General features: G+C 32.0%; 3 protein-coding genes across 8 annotated transcripts; 1 reads left to right on the forward strand and 2 right to left on the reverse strand.

The window, feature by feature from the left end:
* Positions 1 to 1,152: 1,152 nt before the first annotated feature.
* LOC18035657 (dehydrodolichyl diphosphate synthase complex subunit NUS1) lies at positions 1,153 to 4,826 on the forward strand. Of its 5 annotated transcripts, none has more exons than XM_024178863.1 (9): positions 1,153 to 1,433; positions 1,529 to 1,580; positions 1,898 to 2,168; positions 2,311 to 2,372; positions 2,867 to 3,065; positions 3,167 to 3,263; positions 3,789 to 3,871; positions 4,261 to 4,350; positions 4,589 to 4,826. In XM_024178863.1, exons 2-9 carry the CDS (start codon positions 1,533 to 1,535, stop codon positions 4,594 to 4,596), a joined length of 858 nt encoding a protein of 285 aa, XP_024034631.1. In that variant the 5' UTR covers positions 1,153 to 1,433; positions 1,529 to 1,532; the 3' UTR covers positions 4,597 to 4,826. The 5 variants fall into 5 exon arrangements, with proteins under 5 accessions (XP_024034631.1, XP_006423223.1, XP_006423224.1 ...); XM_006423160.2 differs by having other exon boundaries at positions 4,314 to 4,350; XM_006423161.2 differs by having other exon boundaries at positions 4,314 to 4,826.
* Positions 4,827 to 4,918: 92 nt separating this feature from the next.
* On the reverse strand, positions 4,919 to 9,874 carry LOC18035344 (ATP-dependent Clp protease proteolytic subunit 6, chloroplastic). Of its 2 annotated transcripts, none has more exons than XM_006423165.2 (9): positions 9,625 to 9,874; positions 9,446 to 9,507; positions 9,103 to 9,172; positions 8,476 to 8,677; positions 7,632 to 7,697; positions 6,870 to 7,010; positions 6,725 to 6,778; positions 5,422 to 5,514; positions 4,919 to 5,123 (listed from the first exon to the last, which is right to left on the reverse strand). In XM_006423165.2, exons 1-9 carry the CDS (start codon positions 9,705 to 9,707, stop codon positions 5,076 to 5,078), a joined length of 819 nt encoding a protein of 272 aa, XP_006423228.1. In that variant the 5' UTR covers positions 9,708 to 9,874; the 3' UTR covers positions 4,919 to 5,075. The 2 variants fall into 2 exon arrangements, with proteins under 2 accessions (XP_006423228.1, XP_024034634.1); XM_024178866.1 differs by having other exon boundaries at positions 9,103 to 9,188; positions 9,625 to 9,716.
* Positions 9,875 to 14,140: 4,266 nt separating this feature from the next.
* Positions 14,141 to 15,361, reverse strand: LOC18035658 (BURP domain-containing protein BNM2C). Its single transcript, XM_006423167.2, has 2 exons — positions 15,240 to 15,361; positions 14,141 to 15,089 (listed from the first exon to the last, which is right to left on the reverse strand). The coding sequence occupies exons 1-2, from the start codon at positions 15,294 to 15,296 to the stop codon at positions 14,289 to 14,291; spliced, it is 858 nt and encodes a 285-aa protein (XP_006423230.1). The 5' UTR covers positions 15,297 to 15,361; the 3' UTR covers positions 14,141 to 14,288.
* Positions 15,362 to 17,105: the final 1,744 nt, after the last annotated feature.

Consider the following 17,105-nt stretch of genomic DNA (forward strand, 5'->3'; position numbering starts at 1 on the left):
ACACAACTTTGAACCTTTGGCTATTTGGTAATTTGAATAATGACATTATTTTCTTTATATATTTTTAGATTAAAATTAAATTAAAAATATTTGGAAAAAATATTGTGGATTTGGTGGATATCCATGCGGGTATCCACTGGATATAAGGTTAATATCAAACCCACCCGCATTCATGTGCGGGTTTTAGTTTATAATACTAAACCCACCCGCAACTGATAAAATTACCCGCAGCGGGCGGGTTTTGACGGGTGGGTTTGGGCGGGTTTGCGGGTACAATTGCCATCCTTACTAATAATGAAATGAATTTGAGTATTTTCTCCAATCTAATAGAATCAGTTCATGCTGTTGGTGTTGGTACTTCAATAAACACATTTGATTTTAAATTTTACACACTTAAATGAGTTTGACGAATTTCGTGTGCACCATTATTAATAATATTAAGATGCGTTTGGTACACTATATTGTATTATATTATATTATATTATTTTAATGCAGGTGTATTGTATTATATTATATTATTTTAGCATTGTATTATAATAATATTGTATAATGTTTGATTCTATACTGTTCTGTATTAATTTTTTTGACTAATTTAAATTATATATTTAGAAAATAATTTTCATTAGTACTTAGAAAAATATGAAATATAGAAATCTTAAATTTTAGAAATCTAACTTTTTTTAAATATAAATGTTAAAAATTCATAATTTATTATTATTATTTATATTATTAATTTCAAATTAATATTATTCATATTTATTCATATTTAAACATTTATTATTAGTTATATTAAATTATTATTTAAGTATTTATTATTAGTTATATTAAATTGTTAAATAATAATCAATTTTTATATACTAATTACTATAATATAATTAAATAATACGCTATTTAGTTATATTTTTAATGTGATAAAATTAAAATATAATATAATATTATTTAATAATAAATTGTAATTTTATTAATTTATATTAATAATATGTAAAAATAAAATAAAATAAAAATTATATAATATTATATTAAATTATAAAATTATATTTATTTTTTATTATTACTTAAAAAAAAAACTAAAAAAAAAAACTAACTAGCACGATCCCTGAGGGCAATCCCACACGCCAAACATACCCTTAAGCCACACGGAAAGAAGACCAAGTTCACACTAATTGCTTTTCTCAAAAGAGCAGCTAAAAGGAAACCTCAAAAAAGCTCTCTCTCTTCTCTGCTAACTTTTCGATTAAAGTGCTTTTCAGCATTTTTCATCTGGGTTTTTAATTATTCCTCTGAAGTCCGCTTTTTTCCGTTTTAGGGGTATGTCCAGACTGGTTGCTTGAGATTTTTGTCTCTACTTGAGGAGCTTTTTAACCCTATTTGCTTCATAAGTGGCTTCTCGGTGTAAAAATGGATATACCCTTCTGTCTTTGATCATTATAGAGGTGTAATTTCATTTTATATCCTTTTCTTTTATTCTTTTTTAGATTCTGTTGTTTCGTTACTAACTAGGTTGATCTGATGGTTGTGTTTTGGTTAGTTTGATGGATTTCAGAGATACAATGCAGAAGGTGTACTCTTGGGCTTGTCAAGTAAGTGCATTAACTTCCTTTTATATCATTCATGTTCTAGGATTCTTCTTTTTTTAGTGATATTGCTATATTAAGTTTTGTCGACGTAAAACTTTTTGAATTGCCTGTTTGTTGTTCAAATTGATGGAGCAAAACGAGAGTAGTAACATCACATTTGGTGTTTCATATGTAATGCAATTGAATTTGAATCGACTGACAAATTTCTACTATATGGAATTAGGGACTGGCAATTTAATCAATTCTTCGTTTTCTTTTAGAACTTAACTTATTGTTCTACTTAAATTAGATTTTCATTTTGGTTCAAAAGCTTTTTGCAGATTGGCAATCTAGGTCTCTGGATAATTTGGCTTTTGATTCATTTTGCTGTCGACTTGTGGTACTTTGCCTTGCATATAGCTTGTGCAATAGAGAGTTATCTTATATCCAGTGGAATACTAAAAAGATACAAAGCCCTTGATATAGACAAGCTTCGGTACCTTGCTATAGTAATAGAAAGTGAAGAAGCTTACCATATTCCGGCAGTTATTCAGCTCTTGCAGTGGCTGGTGGATATTGGTGTAAAGCATGTCTGTCTCTATGATGCTGAAGGTATGAATGATTGGATAATGTGATCATCAACATCCTTTCTGCTGTATGATAATGCAACAACATTTATGCTTTTTGGATATGCAATCTTTCTCTGTAGCTCGGTGTTATCATATTATAATTTGTAAACTTCTTGTCGATGTAGGAATACTGAAGAAATCAAAGGAATCGATTCTAGGGAAATTGAATAATGCAACTTTGTTTGAGGTACTATGTTGCTACATATGTTGTATGGTAGCATAATTTCTTTCTTTTACTCAGTAACATTCACAGAATTTCTAGATATTTAGAGTTACTATTGAATAGATGTGCTTTATTGGCCAATCTACGCGTGTAACGTCTATGAAGCTCATAATTTTTGTGTAGTGCTGGACTGATCTATTGTTTTATTAAATGCGTTATGTGTATTAGTTGTAAGATTGGCTTAGCTGGACCTCATCTGATGAAATTAGGTGGAACTCTTAATGGCTTTGTTCTTTTTAGTTAACTGTCGATTTATGTTCTTTAAACAGTGATGTGTTTGCTTACTTACAAATATACTTTACGCAGCTATTCTTTCTTGTATCTTGCTTAGCTTTTATTATTGACACTTGACGGTAATGGTAAAATATTTTAGATTATCTGCAAAATAGACTTATGTTGTTAAAATGTCAATAATGATGCAAGATTTTTTGCTGAACTTTTGTGCCTATATTATTTAGGAAGCTGGTGAAAGCAATCTGCTTCTTGACCATAAACATATTACTCTGGAATTTGCTTCATTCCCTGATGGGAAGGAAGCAGTGGCCAAAGCTGCTAACTTGCTTTTCATGAAGTACGTGAAACTGGGTGGCTCTGGCAAAATTCAGGAAGAGAAAATTTTTACTGAAGCTCACATGTCTGAGGCACTGAGAGCTGTTGGTTTGTGTCTTTTTTCGTATCTCCTCTATAGTTAACAGAAATGACATCGTTTCAAGTTTTAATATCTTACGTTTTGGGTGTTGATGTTTTTCTACCATCAGGTTGCAAAGGCCCGGAACCTGACCTGTTATTCGTTTATGGACCTGTAAGATGCCACCTAGGTTTCCCTGCATGGAGAATTCGATATACTGAGATTGTGTGAGTGTTACTTTATTAAATGAAGTTATATGGTAGTCTCTTGTATATGTTTTATTGCTGATGTTTGGGGTGTTTTAACAATGGAGCATCTTGGAAGATGCCAAACAGTTGAAAGAGTCCATAAAATATAATTAGCAAATGAAATATGCACCTGGGAAATTTGTTTCAAAGCTTTATTGATGTCAGTATATCTAACTGTTGAACCGTTAGATTACCTGCTTTGAAACACAATTAAAAATAGGCATGTGAAAGATCAAGTTAAAAAAGGGAAAAAGAAAAAAGGAGAAGGTATTTGTGAGAATTGTTTCTATATACTCTCGGCATATGTTTTGGAGTTTGTGTTTGCATGGATATGTGATACTATAAAATTTAGGAACTTATGACTTGGATTATGGAGATCGGAGAATACTAAGAAGTAAGAAAGTTAAAGACTTTTTCCTATAGAAAATTCCTTCAAAATTGCCTCATTGTCTTACTCTGATTTGCTTATGTGCAACTTAATTTTGGCTGCATTTTGTGTTATAGACATATGGGACGCTTGAAATCCATGAGGTACGGTTCCCTATTAAAAGCCATTTACAAGTTCACAATGGTGCGCCAAAACTATGGTAAGTCTTCTTTTAATTACATTTTACTTTTACAAGTTGTGCCGCATGTCTTATTAAAAAGATATGAAAGAACTAGAGACCTGGATAGGAAGAATGAAAGTGTGACCTAGTGATATATGAAAGTCTATTCACAACTATGGAACATCATGTTTGTTAATCCTAATCTTGATTGTCAGTTTGACCTGCAAAATACTGTGCTTTCATGGCTTTGGTTAAAGATCATGGGTTGAATAATTGGTATTAGTTTTATGTAGTTTGCTAACCATCATGTACGTTCAACTCTTGGCACATCAAAATGATTTTCTTTCCATAACATATAACATATCGATGAGGCTGTTTTAGACTATGATGTTAATTTGTGGGAATTGGCCCAGTGGGGATTGTAGAAGACAGTTTTCAACTGAGTTTCAAATACCCCTTATTTTTCTTCATTTCTGGACAGGTAAATGAACTGCTGCTCTGCGAGTTCTTCATCCGAGGTAATTGATACAGAGATTCAAGTTATAGCCAATATTTGAGTCCTCAAACTCTGCCAAAGAATTGTGGCTATGATTTTTCTACTTATCTATTTAGACTCATTATATTTGGCTTATAATCCAAGTAGATAATGAGAGCTTCTGTCTGCCTTACCAGTTAGCTATTTCGTTTCTTCCTTATGTCATTAAATCCCCGACAATAAAGCTTCTGCTGGTAATTTGGTGGTCTATTTATTTTCAGGGAGCTGATCAGGTTTTGTGTGTGTGTCAAGCACCCATTGGGCGGCTGTGAGCTGCACAGCAGAGCTTCCCAAAAAAGAGCTTGACACGCGCGCAATTACATACTTGATCGTCATACTCTATTTTTAAGTTGTAAAGATATTTCTATAAAAAAAAAGAAAGTTGTACAGATATTATGAGCAAATCAAACTTAGCAAAGTTATCCTTACAGTGAACAAAGTTCATTATGAGTTTCCCAACGTTTAGTAAATCTTAATTTCTTATTAAAAAAAGTCCAAATAATCTGAAAATATTGTGATCAAATGAAAATGGCTGAAGCCACAATGTATTATTTCTGACGAAAACCAAAATACTATTGATTGCAAAATCAAAATTTCATATAATTAGCAATGAAAGGTTGTAAATCACGTTGGAACTTGATTACAATTGTGTGATTAATCATGGAGATAGTACCCGAATATGGGTATTTGCTTGAAGATGTCCCGCGTTCAGTATTCTGTTTCCAGGATGCCATCAATGAGTCCAAACTCCATAGCCTGTGATATGGCAGCAGCAGATGGGTGAAAATTAGAGAGTATAGAGGAATGGAAATTTTGTACTTGGCCATTAATCAGCCTTAAGATGAAAAATACAGAAGAATATAAATGAAACCAATCCCTTGTTTTCAAGAGCATCAAATGTCCTTTCCTTGACCAACATATCAACTGTTTTTTTAAAATTCCAGTACTGGCATTTGGACTTATCTTTTTGAGAGAAAGGGAGATGATATTCTCACCAATTAGTATTATAATAAGCCCTCATAATTTAAGGAAAACTAGGATTAACAACCATTACCTCAGCGGCAGACAAGAAGCGATCCCTCTCTGTATATTGTTGCACTTTCTCAATAGGTTGACCAGTGAAAGCAGCATACATTCTGTCAATTTTCTGCACCAGATTTCCAGGTAAGAACACATTAATTAAGGGCTTAGCACTGAGCAGAGCCCTTATAACTTGGAATTTTCTAAAGGGTTATTTCCACCCAACCCCCAAATCTTTTGACATTTTCCACCGCGCACCCAAACTTTTCGACATTTTCCACCACGCACCCAATTCCGTTAATTTGACCGTTATTTTTAACGGACCTATTTGAAAGTTAATGAAATGTCTGAAATACCCCTTATCTTGAATTAGAAAAGAATTAAATGAGATAAAATGTTAATCCAATAATTAATATTTACATTAAAAATTCTTAATTAAAGGTAATTAATAATAATCCCATCAATTAGCTTATCAAATAAATTTAATTTATCATCATCAAATAATATTTAGGGCATAAACTTCCAAATTTGCCCTTTGACCGTTATAATAAACGGTCAAATTAACGGATTTGGGTATGGATTGAGCATTGTTGAAACATTTGGGTGCGCGGTGGAATATGTTGAAACATTTGGGGGCAGGGCGGAATTAACTCTTTTCTAAATGAGCAAAGGCCATAGCAAGGTGGTCATGGATACACCAAAATTTTGCAAGCACAGCAGAGAAAAAGAAGCACATCAAGCGCTCCAGAAACTGGAAGATGTAAAAGTAGACAAATCATGGGCTAGAAATTTTAGCAAACAGAGTAGCAACATCTAGAAACATCTCAAAGTGCTCCAGGATCTGGAAGATGCAAGGACAGCAAAAGAATTACTCTGAAAAAATCATGTGAGCTTTGGCACCCATGGCGAGTGTATAACACTAACCTAATACTCAGCATAAAGCACCAGAAAAGGGATCTCAGATGACAACTCTAAACTTCCAAAAGTAGCCATAATCGATAAAGCTAAGCATACCTCTGACTTCTTCAGTCAAGATGATGATAAAATATTTAGAAGACACATTGATTGATTTAGGTTTCTATGTCACCAAAGAAAGCATTCACTTCTATGCCAAATGAATATTATTTGAATCGTCCGGCCTATTATAACACCAAACTAAATTTTTCTCCCAAATAAGTCTTGTGACATTCAAAGCTTGAAAGATTTACTAAACCAGATCAACAAGCATACATGACACGATCAACTCATTTGGATTGCACTTGAAAATAAGTCAAAAGCTGCACTAAGATTGTTCAGCTGTCATTTAAAGTATGTAACAATAGGAAAGAGAGACTCACATGGCGAGATATAACTGCTTCGTTGACTTGGCGTTTCACATCTTCCACATGACCCTAACATAAAATGAAAATTAACCATGGGCACTTTACCGAGTCAAGCAATCTCTCAGACACTGAAAACTACAAAACCAAGGACAACTCATACCCCACTTCCACTTTGCGGTTGATTCAGCATAATGCGTGCATTTGGCATAGCATATCGCATCCCCTTTTCTCCACCAGCGAGAATAATTGCTGCTTGGCTTGCAGCTACACCAAAACAGACTGTGCCAACCTTTGGCTTTATCTGTGTACATAGTGTGGCCACTAAAAGCTTGTTAAGAAAAAGAAGGAACTGAGGGAAAAACAAAATAATAATATACGGATAGAATTAACAGTGTCATGCATTAACTAGGATGCTTTACTTGAGCTGCCATACAAAGCTCCATTTATATATAAGAAATGAGTGTTGGTCCAACTAGTTTTCTAAAACACAGAGAAGATAATTGCTACAACCAAGTCCCGAAAGAGTGCTTGTCAATAGTATATTGTTGCCTGACCTATGCTAGAGTTCTTTTCATTAATTCAGAGGTTCAGACAGAAGCTAACCATCAACAAATTATTAGTTGTTCATATCGACCTCAATTTGGTTTGATACACACATAAAATCCAATCTCAACATAAGATTTGTTGGCAAGAGTTTACAGCCATGTATTTTAATCACTATTCTATTGTTCACCATAAATTTTGACAACAGTTGCTTGAAAATGAAAGGTCATATTCAACACAAATATGAAGATATTAAGAGGTGCTAAAAAATCAAGAAATGTTACTAATGAGCAAAGGAGTGTATCAAAATAACAGACATGAAAAAGCAAAATATATCAAAAGATTAAACAAAAAGAAAGAAAAAGGGGTAAAATCTTACCCAAGACATGCAATCATAAATTGCCAACACAGAGTAGATGCTTCCACCGGGGCAGTTCAGATACATCTACCAAAGTACAGGACATGGTCAAAAACTTATTAAAAGCGGGATTCAAAAGTTTGGGTTTGTAACCCCCTCTTCGTATGATGATTACAAGAGTGAAATATGATAATATTTAGGTGTTCAATGGGATTAGATTTTGTCTAATCCAAGTCCAATCCATCATGTATTGGGTTTTATATTTTGGATCCAATCCGATCTAATCACCGATTGAAATCTAATATGACCAAAACCAACCATAAGGTAAATCCAATTCAATCCGATTAAAATAAAAATTTACAAATAGAAATTGTCAATTGCTCTCCACAGTAATAATTACTAATAATTAAAAAGAAAAATATCAACTCCTTTAATATTTCTTGATTCATGTATTTAATTATCATATAGTTGGGAAAAAAAAGTTGAAATTTAAATATTAAAAGCAAACACTGGTTGCGGCTTGCGGTTTGTATTATGTATTATTATACAAAATTAGGTTTTATTCTTTTAGAAAAATTAGTTTTTATTTTTTTAGCAAGTTAAATATAAAAATCACAGGTGGCTTTTTTAAAAAATAAATAAAGAAAATAAAAATTAAATGGTTGGATTGGTTTATATTGGATTTAAACACATAAATCCATAAACCAATCCAATGACATTGGACTTTCCATTTTGCAATGCAACCCAATCTAAATCAATCAAAGGTTCAATCCGACAGAAATTGGATTGGTTTGGATTGGATCAATTGGTTTGATTGGAATGGTTTGGATCTTGAACATCCTTAATTAGTATTGTATAGCTATACCAGAATATCTGCATCCTCATCAATAGTTGCTAGAGTTACAAGCTGAGATATAGCTCTTTGAGCAACCATAGAGTTGATCGGCTGCCCAATGAAGATTATTCTATTCCTAAATAATACACTTGAAAGATCCAAAGGTCCTCCTGGAGTCATTACTGCTGGCATTAAGGGTGGATTGTCGTTTTTGCCGGATATAATCTTATAACTGCAGAACACAATGTTATAAACTTATGTATCCACCAGACAAGAATAATAAAATAACGCAAATCAAAGAAGAAAGCATATGACACATTCAAAATCATGACATCCACTATCTAAGAACCATGGGTAGAGCTATTTAATTTCACAAAGTATTCATGAGGTATGCTTAAGACTAAAAGTGTAATATCCATTAATAAAATTATAGCATAACTGCAATCTTTGCCCATAAGTCAATTTGCATAATTATACTTAAGTTCAAAAGTTCATTTCACATGGAAATGCACATTAAAATGAACCTACGCATTCCACGAGCAAAATTATAGCTCTAAAGTTATTTTACACCCCTAACAAGATATTGGCAAAAATTCCATTAAATCACACGACATTAACCAAAGACTATAAGAAACACTCCAGCAAGAGGAAACACACCTGTGTTCAGTACTACAAAAGTCCTTCTCGTCAATTTTTAGAGGCAAACCACGATTTCTAATTGATAATCCTGTATAAACAAAGTACTTTAAAGAAAATTACTTCAAAATCACATACACAAAATCAAAAGTACATGTAAGCATTGCATAATTAGACATATAACAGTCTCAAAATCAGGAGCAAGTATCATTGAAAATCCCTACTAAGTAAATTTGAGCCTTGTCTAAATTTGGGGCAAAATAACTCAAATGAACCATATTGAACAACAAATTAAGTTTTAATATGAACTGGCTCAATCCCACTAAAAACATGCAATTAAGAAAAGGCACAAGATTATGATTACCACCACTTGAAGAATCACCATAGGGACTTGGCAATGCAGAAACTATAGACCTTGAAGAGTTTCTGTGTACAATAACAAAATAATTTAGAAATAAAACTAATTGCAGACAATAAAAGTAAAAATTGAAGTAAGTGAATTGAATATAAAATAAAACCCATATCATATAAGTGGTTGGGTACCTGTTAGAGAAAAATGAAGCGAAGGTTCTGTTGAGAGAAGTGGCAGAGAAGCTCAAAGAAGCTGAGATTGCTGAAGCTACCATTTTTATTAACTAGTAAGCAACAAACTTGACAACTTTTACAGAAACAGAGAGAGTCAAGGGGTAAGGGTTTTGAAGGGATAGAGAAAGAAACCCAAAAACGGAGATGACTGTTTCTGTTTAGTGACTGTGTTAACAATTAACCGGAGTTTCTATCCAAAAAAACAAAAAGAACTAACCGGAGTTTTTTTATTTTTGGGATAATAACATTTGGATCCAATTACCTTCATGAATTATCGTAAAAACATATAGATTATCTTTTTTATTTAGTTGGTCCCTATTGTCTGACAAAATGACTGAGATACCCTTTATTGTTGGTAAACAAAAGCTTGCTCTACGTTGACTTGTGACGATCAAAAATTCAAAATCAAATTCAATAATGGTGTATTTACTTCTTGGATCGAGGAATCTAAATTCGAATCAAAATCATTAACAATATTTACTTCATAAAGTAAGAGCGGAAATCGAAATTATAATCTTGGGGCCTATACCAATTTGAGAACCATTCCTAATGAGAGGGTTGGGAATCAAAATTTAATTCCCAAAACCATCCATTTTACCCTCATTAAATTTTTACAATTTACAAATTGTTCTTAATCAAGTTCTGTCATCGATGATGATGATGATCACAATGATTAATATTAATAATAATATTATTATTATTATTAACAACAACGACGACATTAATATTAACATTAATCATCATCATCATTAATGTCATTATTATTATTATTATTATTTTAATTATTATTATTATTTAATAATAATATTATTATTATTGATTTTATTGTTTTAATTAATATTATTGTCATTATCATTATTATTTTCAGTTTTTTGTTATTTTTATTCTTATAATCTATATAAATTAGGGGTGGATAAATTAGATTTTGGTTCAGGTTGTTCGGTTTCAGTTTAGATTTCAACCCAATCGGGTTGAATTGATTTGCAAAATTTAATCCAATCAGGTTCAAAATGCAAACCCAAACCAAACCGAATCGAATTTATTTTGGTTCAGTTCAGTTTGGGTTCACATTTCGGATTGGTTATGTTTGAAAATTCGGGTCTCAATTTCGGTTTGGGTTCAATTCGAGTTGCAACAGTTCCATTTACCAAAATTTTGCCAGTAACCAGCTGTTTATAGTTCCAAAATCTCAAATCCCAGGCCAAATCAATGAAGAATAAAACAAATATCAACTACATCATCATCATTTCAACAACTCCCGATTGTTTATTTTTCAACTTATAATCTCTAGATGTCCTTGCTTTGCCATGCCCGATTGAATTCTAAAATAAAAATGGCATTATATACTGTCTTAAATTAACAATATCTCCCCTATTGTATTCATCACCAAATCGCAAACATAACCTTAAGGTTATTTCCTTGTGCAGCTGACGACCGCAAAGGTTTCCCTGTGCGGCTGACGACAACGAAGGGAGGAGAAGGCAGCAAGCCAACGACGGCAGGTCGACAACAGCTGGATCGAAACCGACAGTGGTGTAGCTGGATCGAAACTGACAGTAGTGCAAGGAACGAGTAGAAGCTGCAACGCTGGTGCATGTGAACGGGACTAACAATGGCGGCATCTTGCGGTTGTGTGTGAGTGAGACTGAGTGTTTTTGTGCCCTATAGTGTGTTGAGCTTGCTTGGCTCAGGGTTGTGCGTGGCTGCTGCAGGCAGCACGGGGCAAAAGAGAAATTTGGAATTCATGGATTTTGTTTTGAAATTTGAATCTTCTGATTTTGTCGTTCTGTCCTTTTGTATATGTGCATAATTTCTTCTTTTTTTTAAAAAAAAAAAAAAAGTTTCTACTGCTAACCCGATCAGGTTTCAATTTATATTTGAGTTCAACCCGAACCAAAATCAAAACTGGACGGGTTTTAGTTTTGAACCCATTCGGGTTTTAAAGGTCAGCCCGAACCGAACTGAATCCGAAATTATTTCAGGTTCGGTTCGGTTCGGTTCGGTTCAGGTTGACCTGATCCGAACGCCCACCTCTAATACAAATAATATTATGGACAACAAGTAACAAATGACATTCTAGTAACTTGTAACAATCTATTTTAATTTCAAGATACAGTAAACACATAAATAAAATTGTAGTTCAGTTTTAATTTGATTTCTATAGCTCAAATAAATAATTTATTCTGATTTTAATTCTTCATTCTGATTACAGCTCATTACGATTTCAGCTTATTTTGGTTCACATTTAGTAAACACACCATAAGATTACTTTTGATCATTCCCTTATAATGAAATAAGACCTGTTGGATATCAATAAACAAACTATGTCTTTATTTGAATAAATATAAGATATCAGGGATCCCAACCTCATTACGAAATTTGGTTAATTTTTTTTTTATTCCTAAGGTTAATATATAATATCTCTCTAATTTATTTAAATCTATCAATTTAGCTTAAATGTACTTGTTGTCTTTTAATAGAAGAATTTTTTCTACTTATATCATTCTCTTTCGTTAATTGGAGTTTTCATCTGTCCACAAGAGTTTGAATTTGACAGACAACCTAAATTTAACTCATATGAGGGTAGGGGATTAATGATTTTCAAGTAATTTTATTGACATACAACCTAACTCGAATCATGCAAAGGTAGGGGATTAAACAATTAATTTAGGTTTTACTCATTTCTCAATTTATTAAAACAATAAACATTAAAAAAAAAAATCAATTTCATGCTGTGCAAGATACTGGGACCTAAGATTTTATACAATTGGGCTTTCACTGGAGCCACTGAGCCAATAGAGTTGCGCAGAAGGCTGCAATGGAGCCACTGAGCTTACAAAGGAGAAGCCTGCTAGCAATGTTGAGCCCACGGCAGGTAAATTTACTAAGAACTTAATAGCCAATCATGTACAAATAATCAATATTTTTTAAACTAATATTCGATGTGATAAAAATTTTATTGGATGAATGTAATCAATAATTTTTCTTTTTGTTTTAATTAAGAGCAGATTGAACAAACTGTGGTTTTTACTTATCTAGGGTTTTCTTTCTAAAAATTCCTCGAAAGGACGTTGAATTCAAGCAAGACAGATGAGAACAGAGAAGTAGAGTAATAGGGGTTAAAATATGTGCTAAAATATATGTTGTTGTGCGTATGATATTCCTCATTCTTTTTCTACATCTTTATTTAAGTATCCATTGTTTATTACTGAAAATGAAATTTTCACACATTAATTGGGGTTGAGGGTTGTCACTCTTCATTGTCTCTTTCTCTTTCTCGTCCTCTTCGATTTGGGTCTTTTGTAGGCTTGGCAAAATTCCAGATCTAGTCCGGGCTTGGACTTGCTCGGGACCAGCCGGATTAATTTAGCAAATGCCTGGACTTGGGTGTTAGAACAAGAAATCCTTTAGTGAAAACCATCACTTAAAATTCAGGACATTCGTGTTGTATCATCAAGAATTAATAACAAATCATGCAGAAGAGTATTTGAATCTATAACGTTGAATTACTCTCTGGAGTAGTGTGGTTAGTTTTCTAGACTTACACGTTCTCTTAAAGAATTCTATAATGTTCTCTACGCTCTCTCTTTGATGATGGAATGTCAAAAAGAATAGAAAGATACATGTAACGTAATACATGTAACATAAGAACCTTGACCAGTTAATTAAACAACTTTTCTTGTTGTCTTTAGGTATTTGAGCCCATCATAGAAATAGAAATTATCCTTAAGTCTCGACACATTAAAGACTTACACCCTATTATTAGACATGTTAAAAGCTAAATTACCAAAAACATTAATAGATCACTTTTAATTGGGCTTAATCCTAGCTATATGACCGTCCGTAATATATAATTATTTACATATAAGTTCAATGTTGGATTAAGAATTCAATAATCTTAGATTAAAAAAATCCAACACTGAGTTCATGCCCAGCTTTTTCACACACAAGCCACATCAAGCTTGGCACCTCCCAGGCATGGATTTTAATTTTTTTAAAATTATTTCTTTACAAATAAAATTTTAAAATAAATGAAAAATAAAATTAAAAAATTATTTATATTTTCTTTTGTATTATTTTTTAAATTTATTAACTAAAATTAAATAATTTACTAAGGCACAAATTCGAGTTCTGGATTTTTTGTGTCACGCACGAACCCATGCCTGGGAACAGCTGGGTATTAAAAATCAATACCTGAAATCGGTTTTTATGTTAGGAAAGGTTGGGTTTTACCCAAACTTCATAGGTTGGGTTGGGTACGAATCAGGGTAGGGCGAGTATTCTTGCCATGCCTACACTATTTTAATATTGTAAAAAGCACATATACATAGCTTAATTCAAGTATCATCATCGCTTTTGTGTTTATTGGGTTTGTCGGCAATCTTCTAATTGTAATATTAGTAGAATTATATTGTAACACTCAAAAAAAAAAAAAAAGTATCATTAACATGTATTACATAAAAACACACTCACTTGCAACATACACATTTTACATATTTGAGCTAGCACTCATATATACAAGACAATTAATTGAACCTGCTCTGAATACAAGATTCTGTAGCATCACGACACATATGGCTACACACATACATATAAATAATAATCATAGGTTAAACAATTAATTAAGCGGGCAATTGATCAGGCACCCAAACTAAATTATCAACAGGCAAAAAATGGCACACAGGGGAAGTTCCAGGCTTAATTTTGAGCACACGAAATGAAGCATGATCACGATTCCACTGAGAGGTGTCCATGTGACAAACAGCAGCAGCTTCAACTCTTACTCCATTTTCACCGGTCAGAGAAACTTGAAACAACTTGTTCTCACTCTCTTGATAATGGCAATAAAAGACTGCATATGGGTAAGGCATAGAATGACATGCTACCATTTTTGGAGCATAAATTTCTTCAGGCAATTTCAAGATGGTATAGTTTTGCAAAGGATTACCAATTAACGGGTTTGTGATGAAATTAGTGGTTAAAATTTTGAAGTTGGTTTCCAATCCGAAGACGCCGCGTGTGAAATCAAGCATGGATTCTAAGGAGGTAGCACAAAACTTGGTCTCTCCTTTGAGGGGTTGAAGTTCGCATTGAGTAAGTGTGTATTTCATGGCCTCGGCTTGGTGAGAGTCTTTTGAGAAGGAGAAGAATTCAAGAAGATAAGGTAATTCAGATGAAGAGAAAGGAATTGAATTGGCTTCATCTCTAGGTAACAAATGAGGTGAAGTTGAAGGATCTTTGTAAGAGAAATAAATGGGCAAAGATTTTCCAATTTTAAGATCACTAATGGTAAAGAAAATTTGCTCTGAAGGGTCCATATGATTATTCATCATGTGTGATGATGACGAATGACCATCAGTATTAGCTAAAGCTTGCTGATTGTCTTTAGTTACTACCTTCCTGGTTGTACTCTTTTGAGCAAACTGTCCATGAGATTTCACAGCAAAAGCAATTATATATATTATAAAACAAGAAAGGAAATTCAGAACTTTCAGATCATTGGCATGATTAAAACAAATTAAAGTACTATGAACAATAAAGTATGAGAAAGCTTAAAAGGAAACGGATGTTACCATTAAAACAAGAAGGACGCAGAGGGTGAAGCTCCGGGAAGATAAAAGAGAACCCATATCTGTGCTTGGTCTTGAGAGCGCTTGCTGCTTCTGCTATTCAAAGAATCTGGTTAAGCGTATGGGTATTTTATTTAACTAATATACATAAAAATTGGGTAACATCTTGTCATATATTATATCATAAAATATAAAGTCAAAATAACAATCATTAATTAGGATTTTTTTTTTCTAATCTAAGCTTTTCAGGTGCAAATTAAATTCATAGATCATGGTGGATGGTTATTGTAGACAAGAAAAAAAAATCATTTAATTTTGTTAATGCACCATAAGAGTTGGGAAAAAAAAGTCTCTTAATGCTAATCTTTTTTTTTTAAAAAGTCTTAATCCCAATTTAAAATCCTTTTCAAAGGATTAGACTCAGGCTATTTAAAAAGAAAAAGAAAAAAGAGTCAGCAACTTCATTTGTCCTTATTCTTTTAAGATTCTCAAAATTTTTTCTTTGAAAGACCAAATGCAAACACATCAAAATTCTTTTAGAAGTACAATGAAAACATAAATAAGAACTCAGTAGAGATAGTAAAATCCTCCATGAATTTGTAGTTTTATAAGGCCCCATTTCAAATGAGGTGAATTTTGAATAATTTTTAGAAAATGAGATGGGAAACGAGAGAAAAATAATCTCCAAATTCTTAACGGGATGGATTTAGTTTTGTATTACTCACTCCACCCCCACCCCAATCCCCATTATATATGAATATTTTTTTTTTAATTTTTTTAATAATTTTTGTTTTATCAATTACAATGTTAGTTAATAATTTTTATTTTTATTTTTACCTAATATAAATAAGTTATAACTAAAAGGAAATCCTACATTATAATATTTATTTAACCCTAAAACATTGTTATGTTTTCTTTTCTCTCTTAGGGTGCTGCTCTCTTCAAACATTTTTTAGTTTTAATTTTTTTAACCTTTTGGAGATTTTTTAAAATAATTTAAACACTTTATGATATGGTAATGATTTTATTTAAGTCTCTAATTTGAATTTATTGAAATCATTTATATATCCATACTATAAAACAAGTAAATAGGGAATGAGATAAAACAAGTAAATAGGGAATGAGATGAGGATGAAGAAATCATTCCCTACATGCAGATTCCTTATCCTCAGATTCCTTATCCTCACTCCCACTAAATTTATTGGGAGATGAGATAGGGGATGAGATGAAGAATGAAGGTGAAATTTTTAATGGGGTGGGGAATGAGGTAGGCCTTCCCACCTCCACCCTACCCTACCCCATTGCCATCCTAAACTCTAGCTAGATTTCTCATTCTCATAGTATAAAAAGCTTCAAAGGCTTAAGGTAATTTTGGTAACTGTAGTTTTTTTAAATAATTGTTGTTAACTGGACTATAGAAATAATTAGATGTGAAGAGAATCAGTTAAATATTTGGTAAAATTTATTTTTAAAGGTTCTGTAAATTTTAAAAGCAGTCATATATGTTTAGTAAATCTTATTTTTATGTTAAATTGCTGTGAAAATATAAATGATTGAATTTGATATAATAATGAATAAATTTTATTAAAACATTTATAAACATACAAACACACACATAATATTTTTAATTGTGTACATATAATAACTGATAATTAAAATAAATATTTTATATTATTAACTTTATTTTTTTTGTCATCTCAATATAATTAGTAATAATAATAATCTTTTTAAAGTTAATAGTTTTATTTACTAATTAATAAGGATAATTTTAGATTTTTATAATATATCTGAAGATATATATAAAATTATAAAAAATAAAAAGTAATTCTCAAAATCAGATTTTAAAAAATTATTCCTTCCTTACATTTC

Source organism: Citrus clementina, unplaced genomic scaffold (assembly GCF_000493195.1).
Source record: "Citrus clementina cultivar Clemenules unplaced genomic scaffold, Citrus_clementina_v1.0 scaffold_8, whole genome shotgun sequence".
Classification (NCBI taxonomy): Eukaryota; Viridiplantae; Streptophyta; class Magnoliopsida; order Sapindales; family Rutaceae; genus Citrus; species Citrus x clementina.

Bases quoted from the DNA above. Each gene is read 5' to 3' on its own strand.
- LOC18035657 (XM_024178863.1), top strand. From the start codon at position 1,533: ATGGATTTCAGAGATACAATGCAGAAGGTGTACTCTTGGGCTTGTCAA. The intron at 1,581-1,897 runs GTAAGTGCATTA...AGCTTTTTGCAG, and splicing joins TGTACTCTTGGGCTTGTCAA to ATTGGCAATCTAGGTCTCTG. The intron at 3,066-3,166 runs GTTTGTGTCTTT...TTCTACCATCAG, and splicing joins TGAGGCACTGAGAGCTGTTG to GTTGCAAAGGCCCGGAACCT.
- LOC18035344 (XM_006423165.2), bottom strand. From the start codon at position 9,707: ATGGTAGCTTCAGCAATCTCAGCTTCTTTGAGCTTCTCTGCCACTTCT. The intron at 9,508-9,624 runs GTACCCAACCAC...TATTGTACACAG, and splicing joins GCTTCATTTTTCTCTAACAG to AAACTCTTCAAGGTCTATAG. The intron at 6,779-6,869 runs GTATGAGTTGTC...ATTTTATGTTAG, and splicing joins AACCGCAAAGTGGAAGTGGG to GGTCATGTGGAAGATGTGAA.
- LOC18035658 (XM_006423167.2), bottom strand. From the start codon at position 15,296: ATGGGTTCTCTTTTATCTTCCCGGAGCTTCACCCTCTGCGTCCTTCTT. The intron at 15,090-15,239 runs GTAACATCCGTT...TCTCATGGACAG, and splicing joins GCGTCCTTCTTGTTTTAATG to TTTGCTCAAAAGAGTACAAC.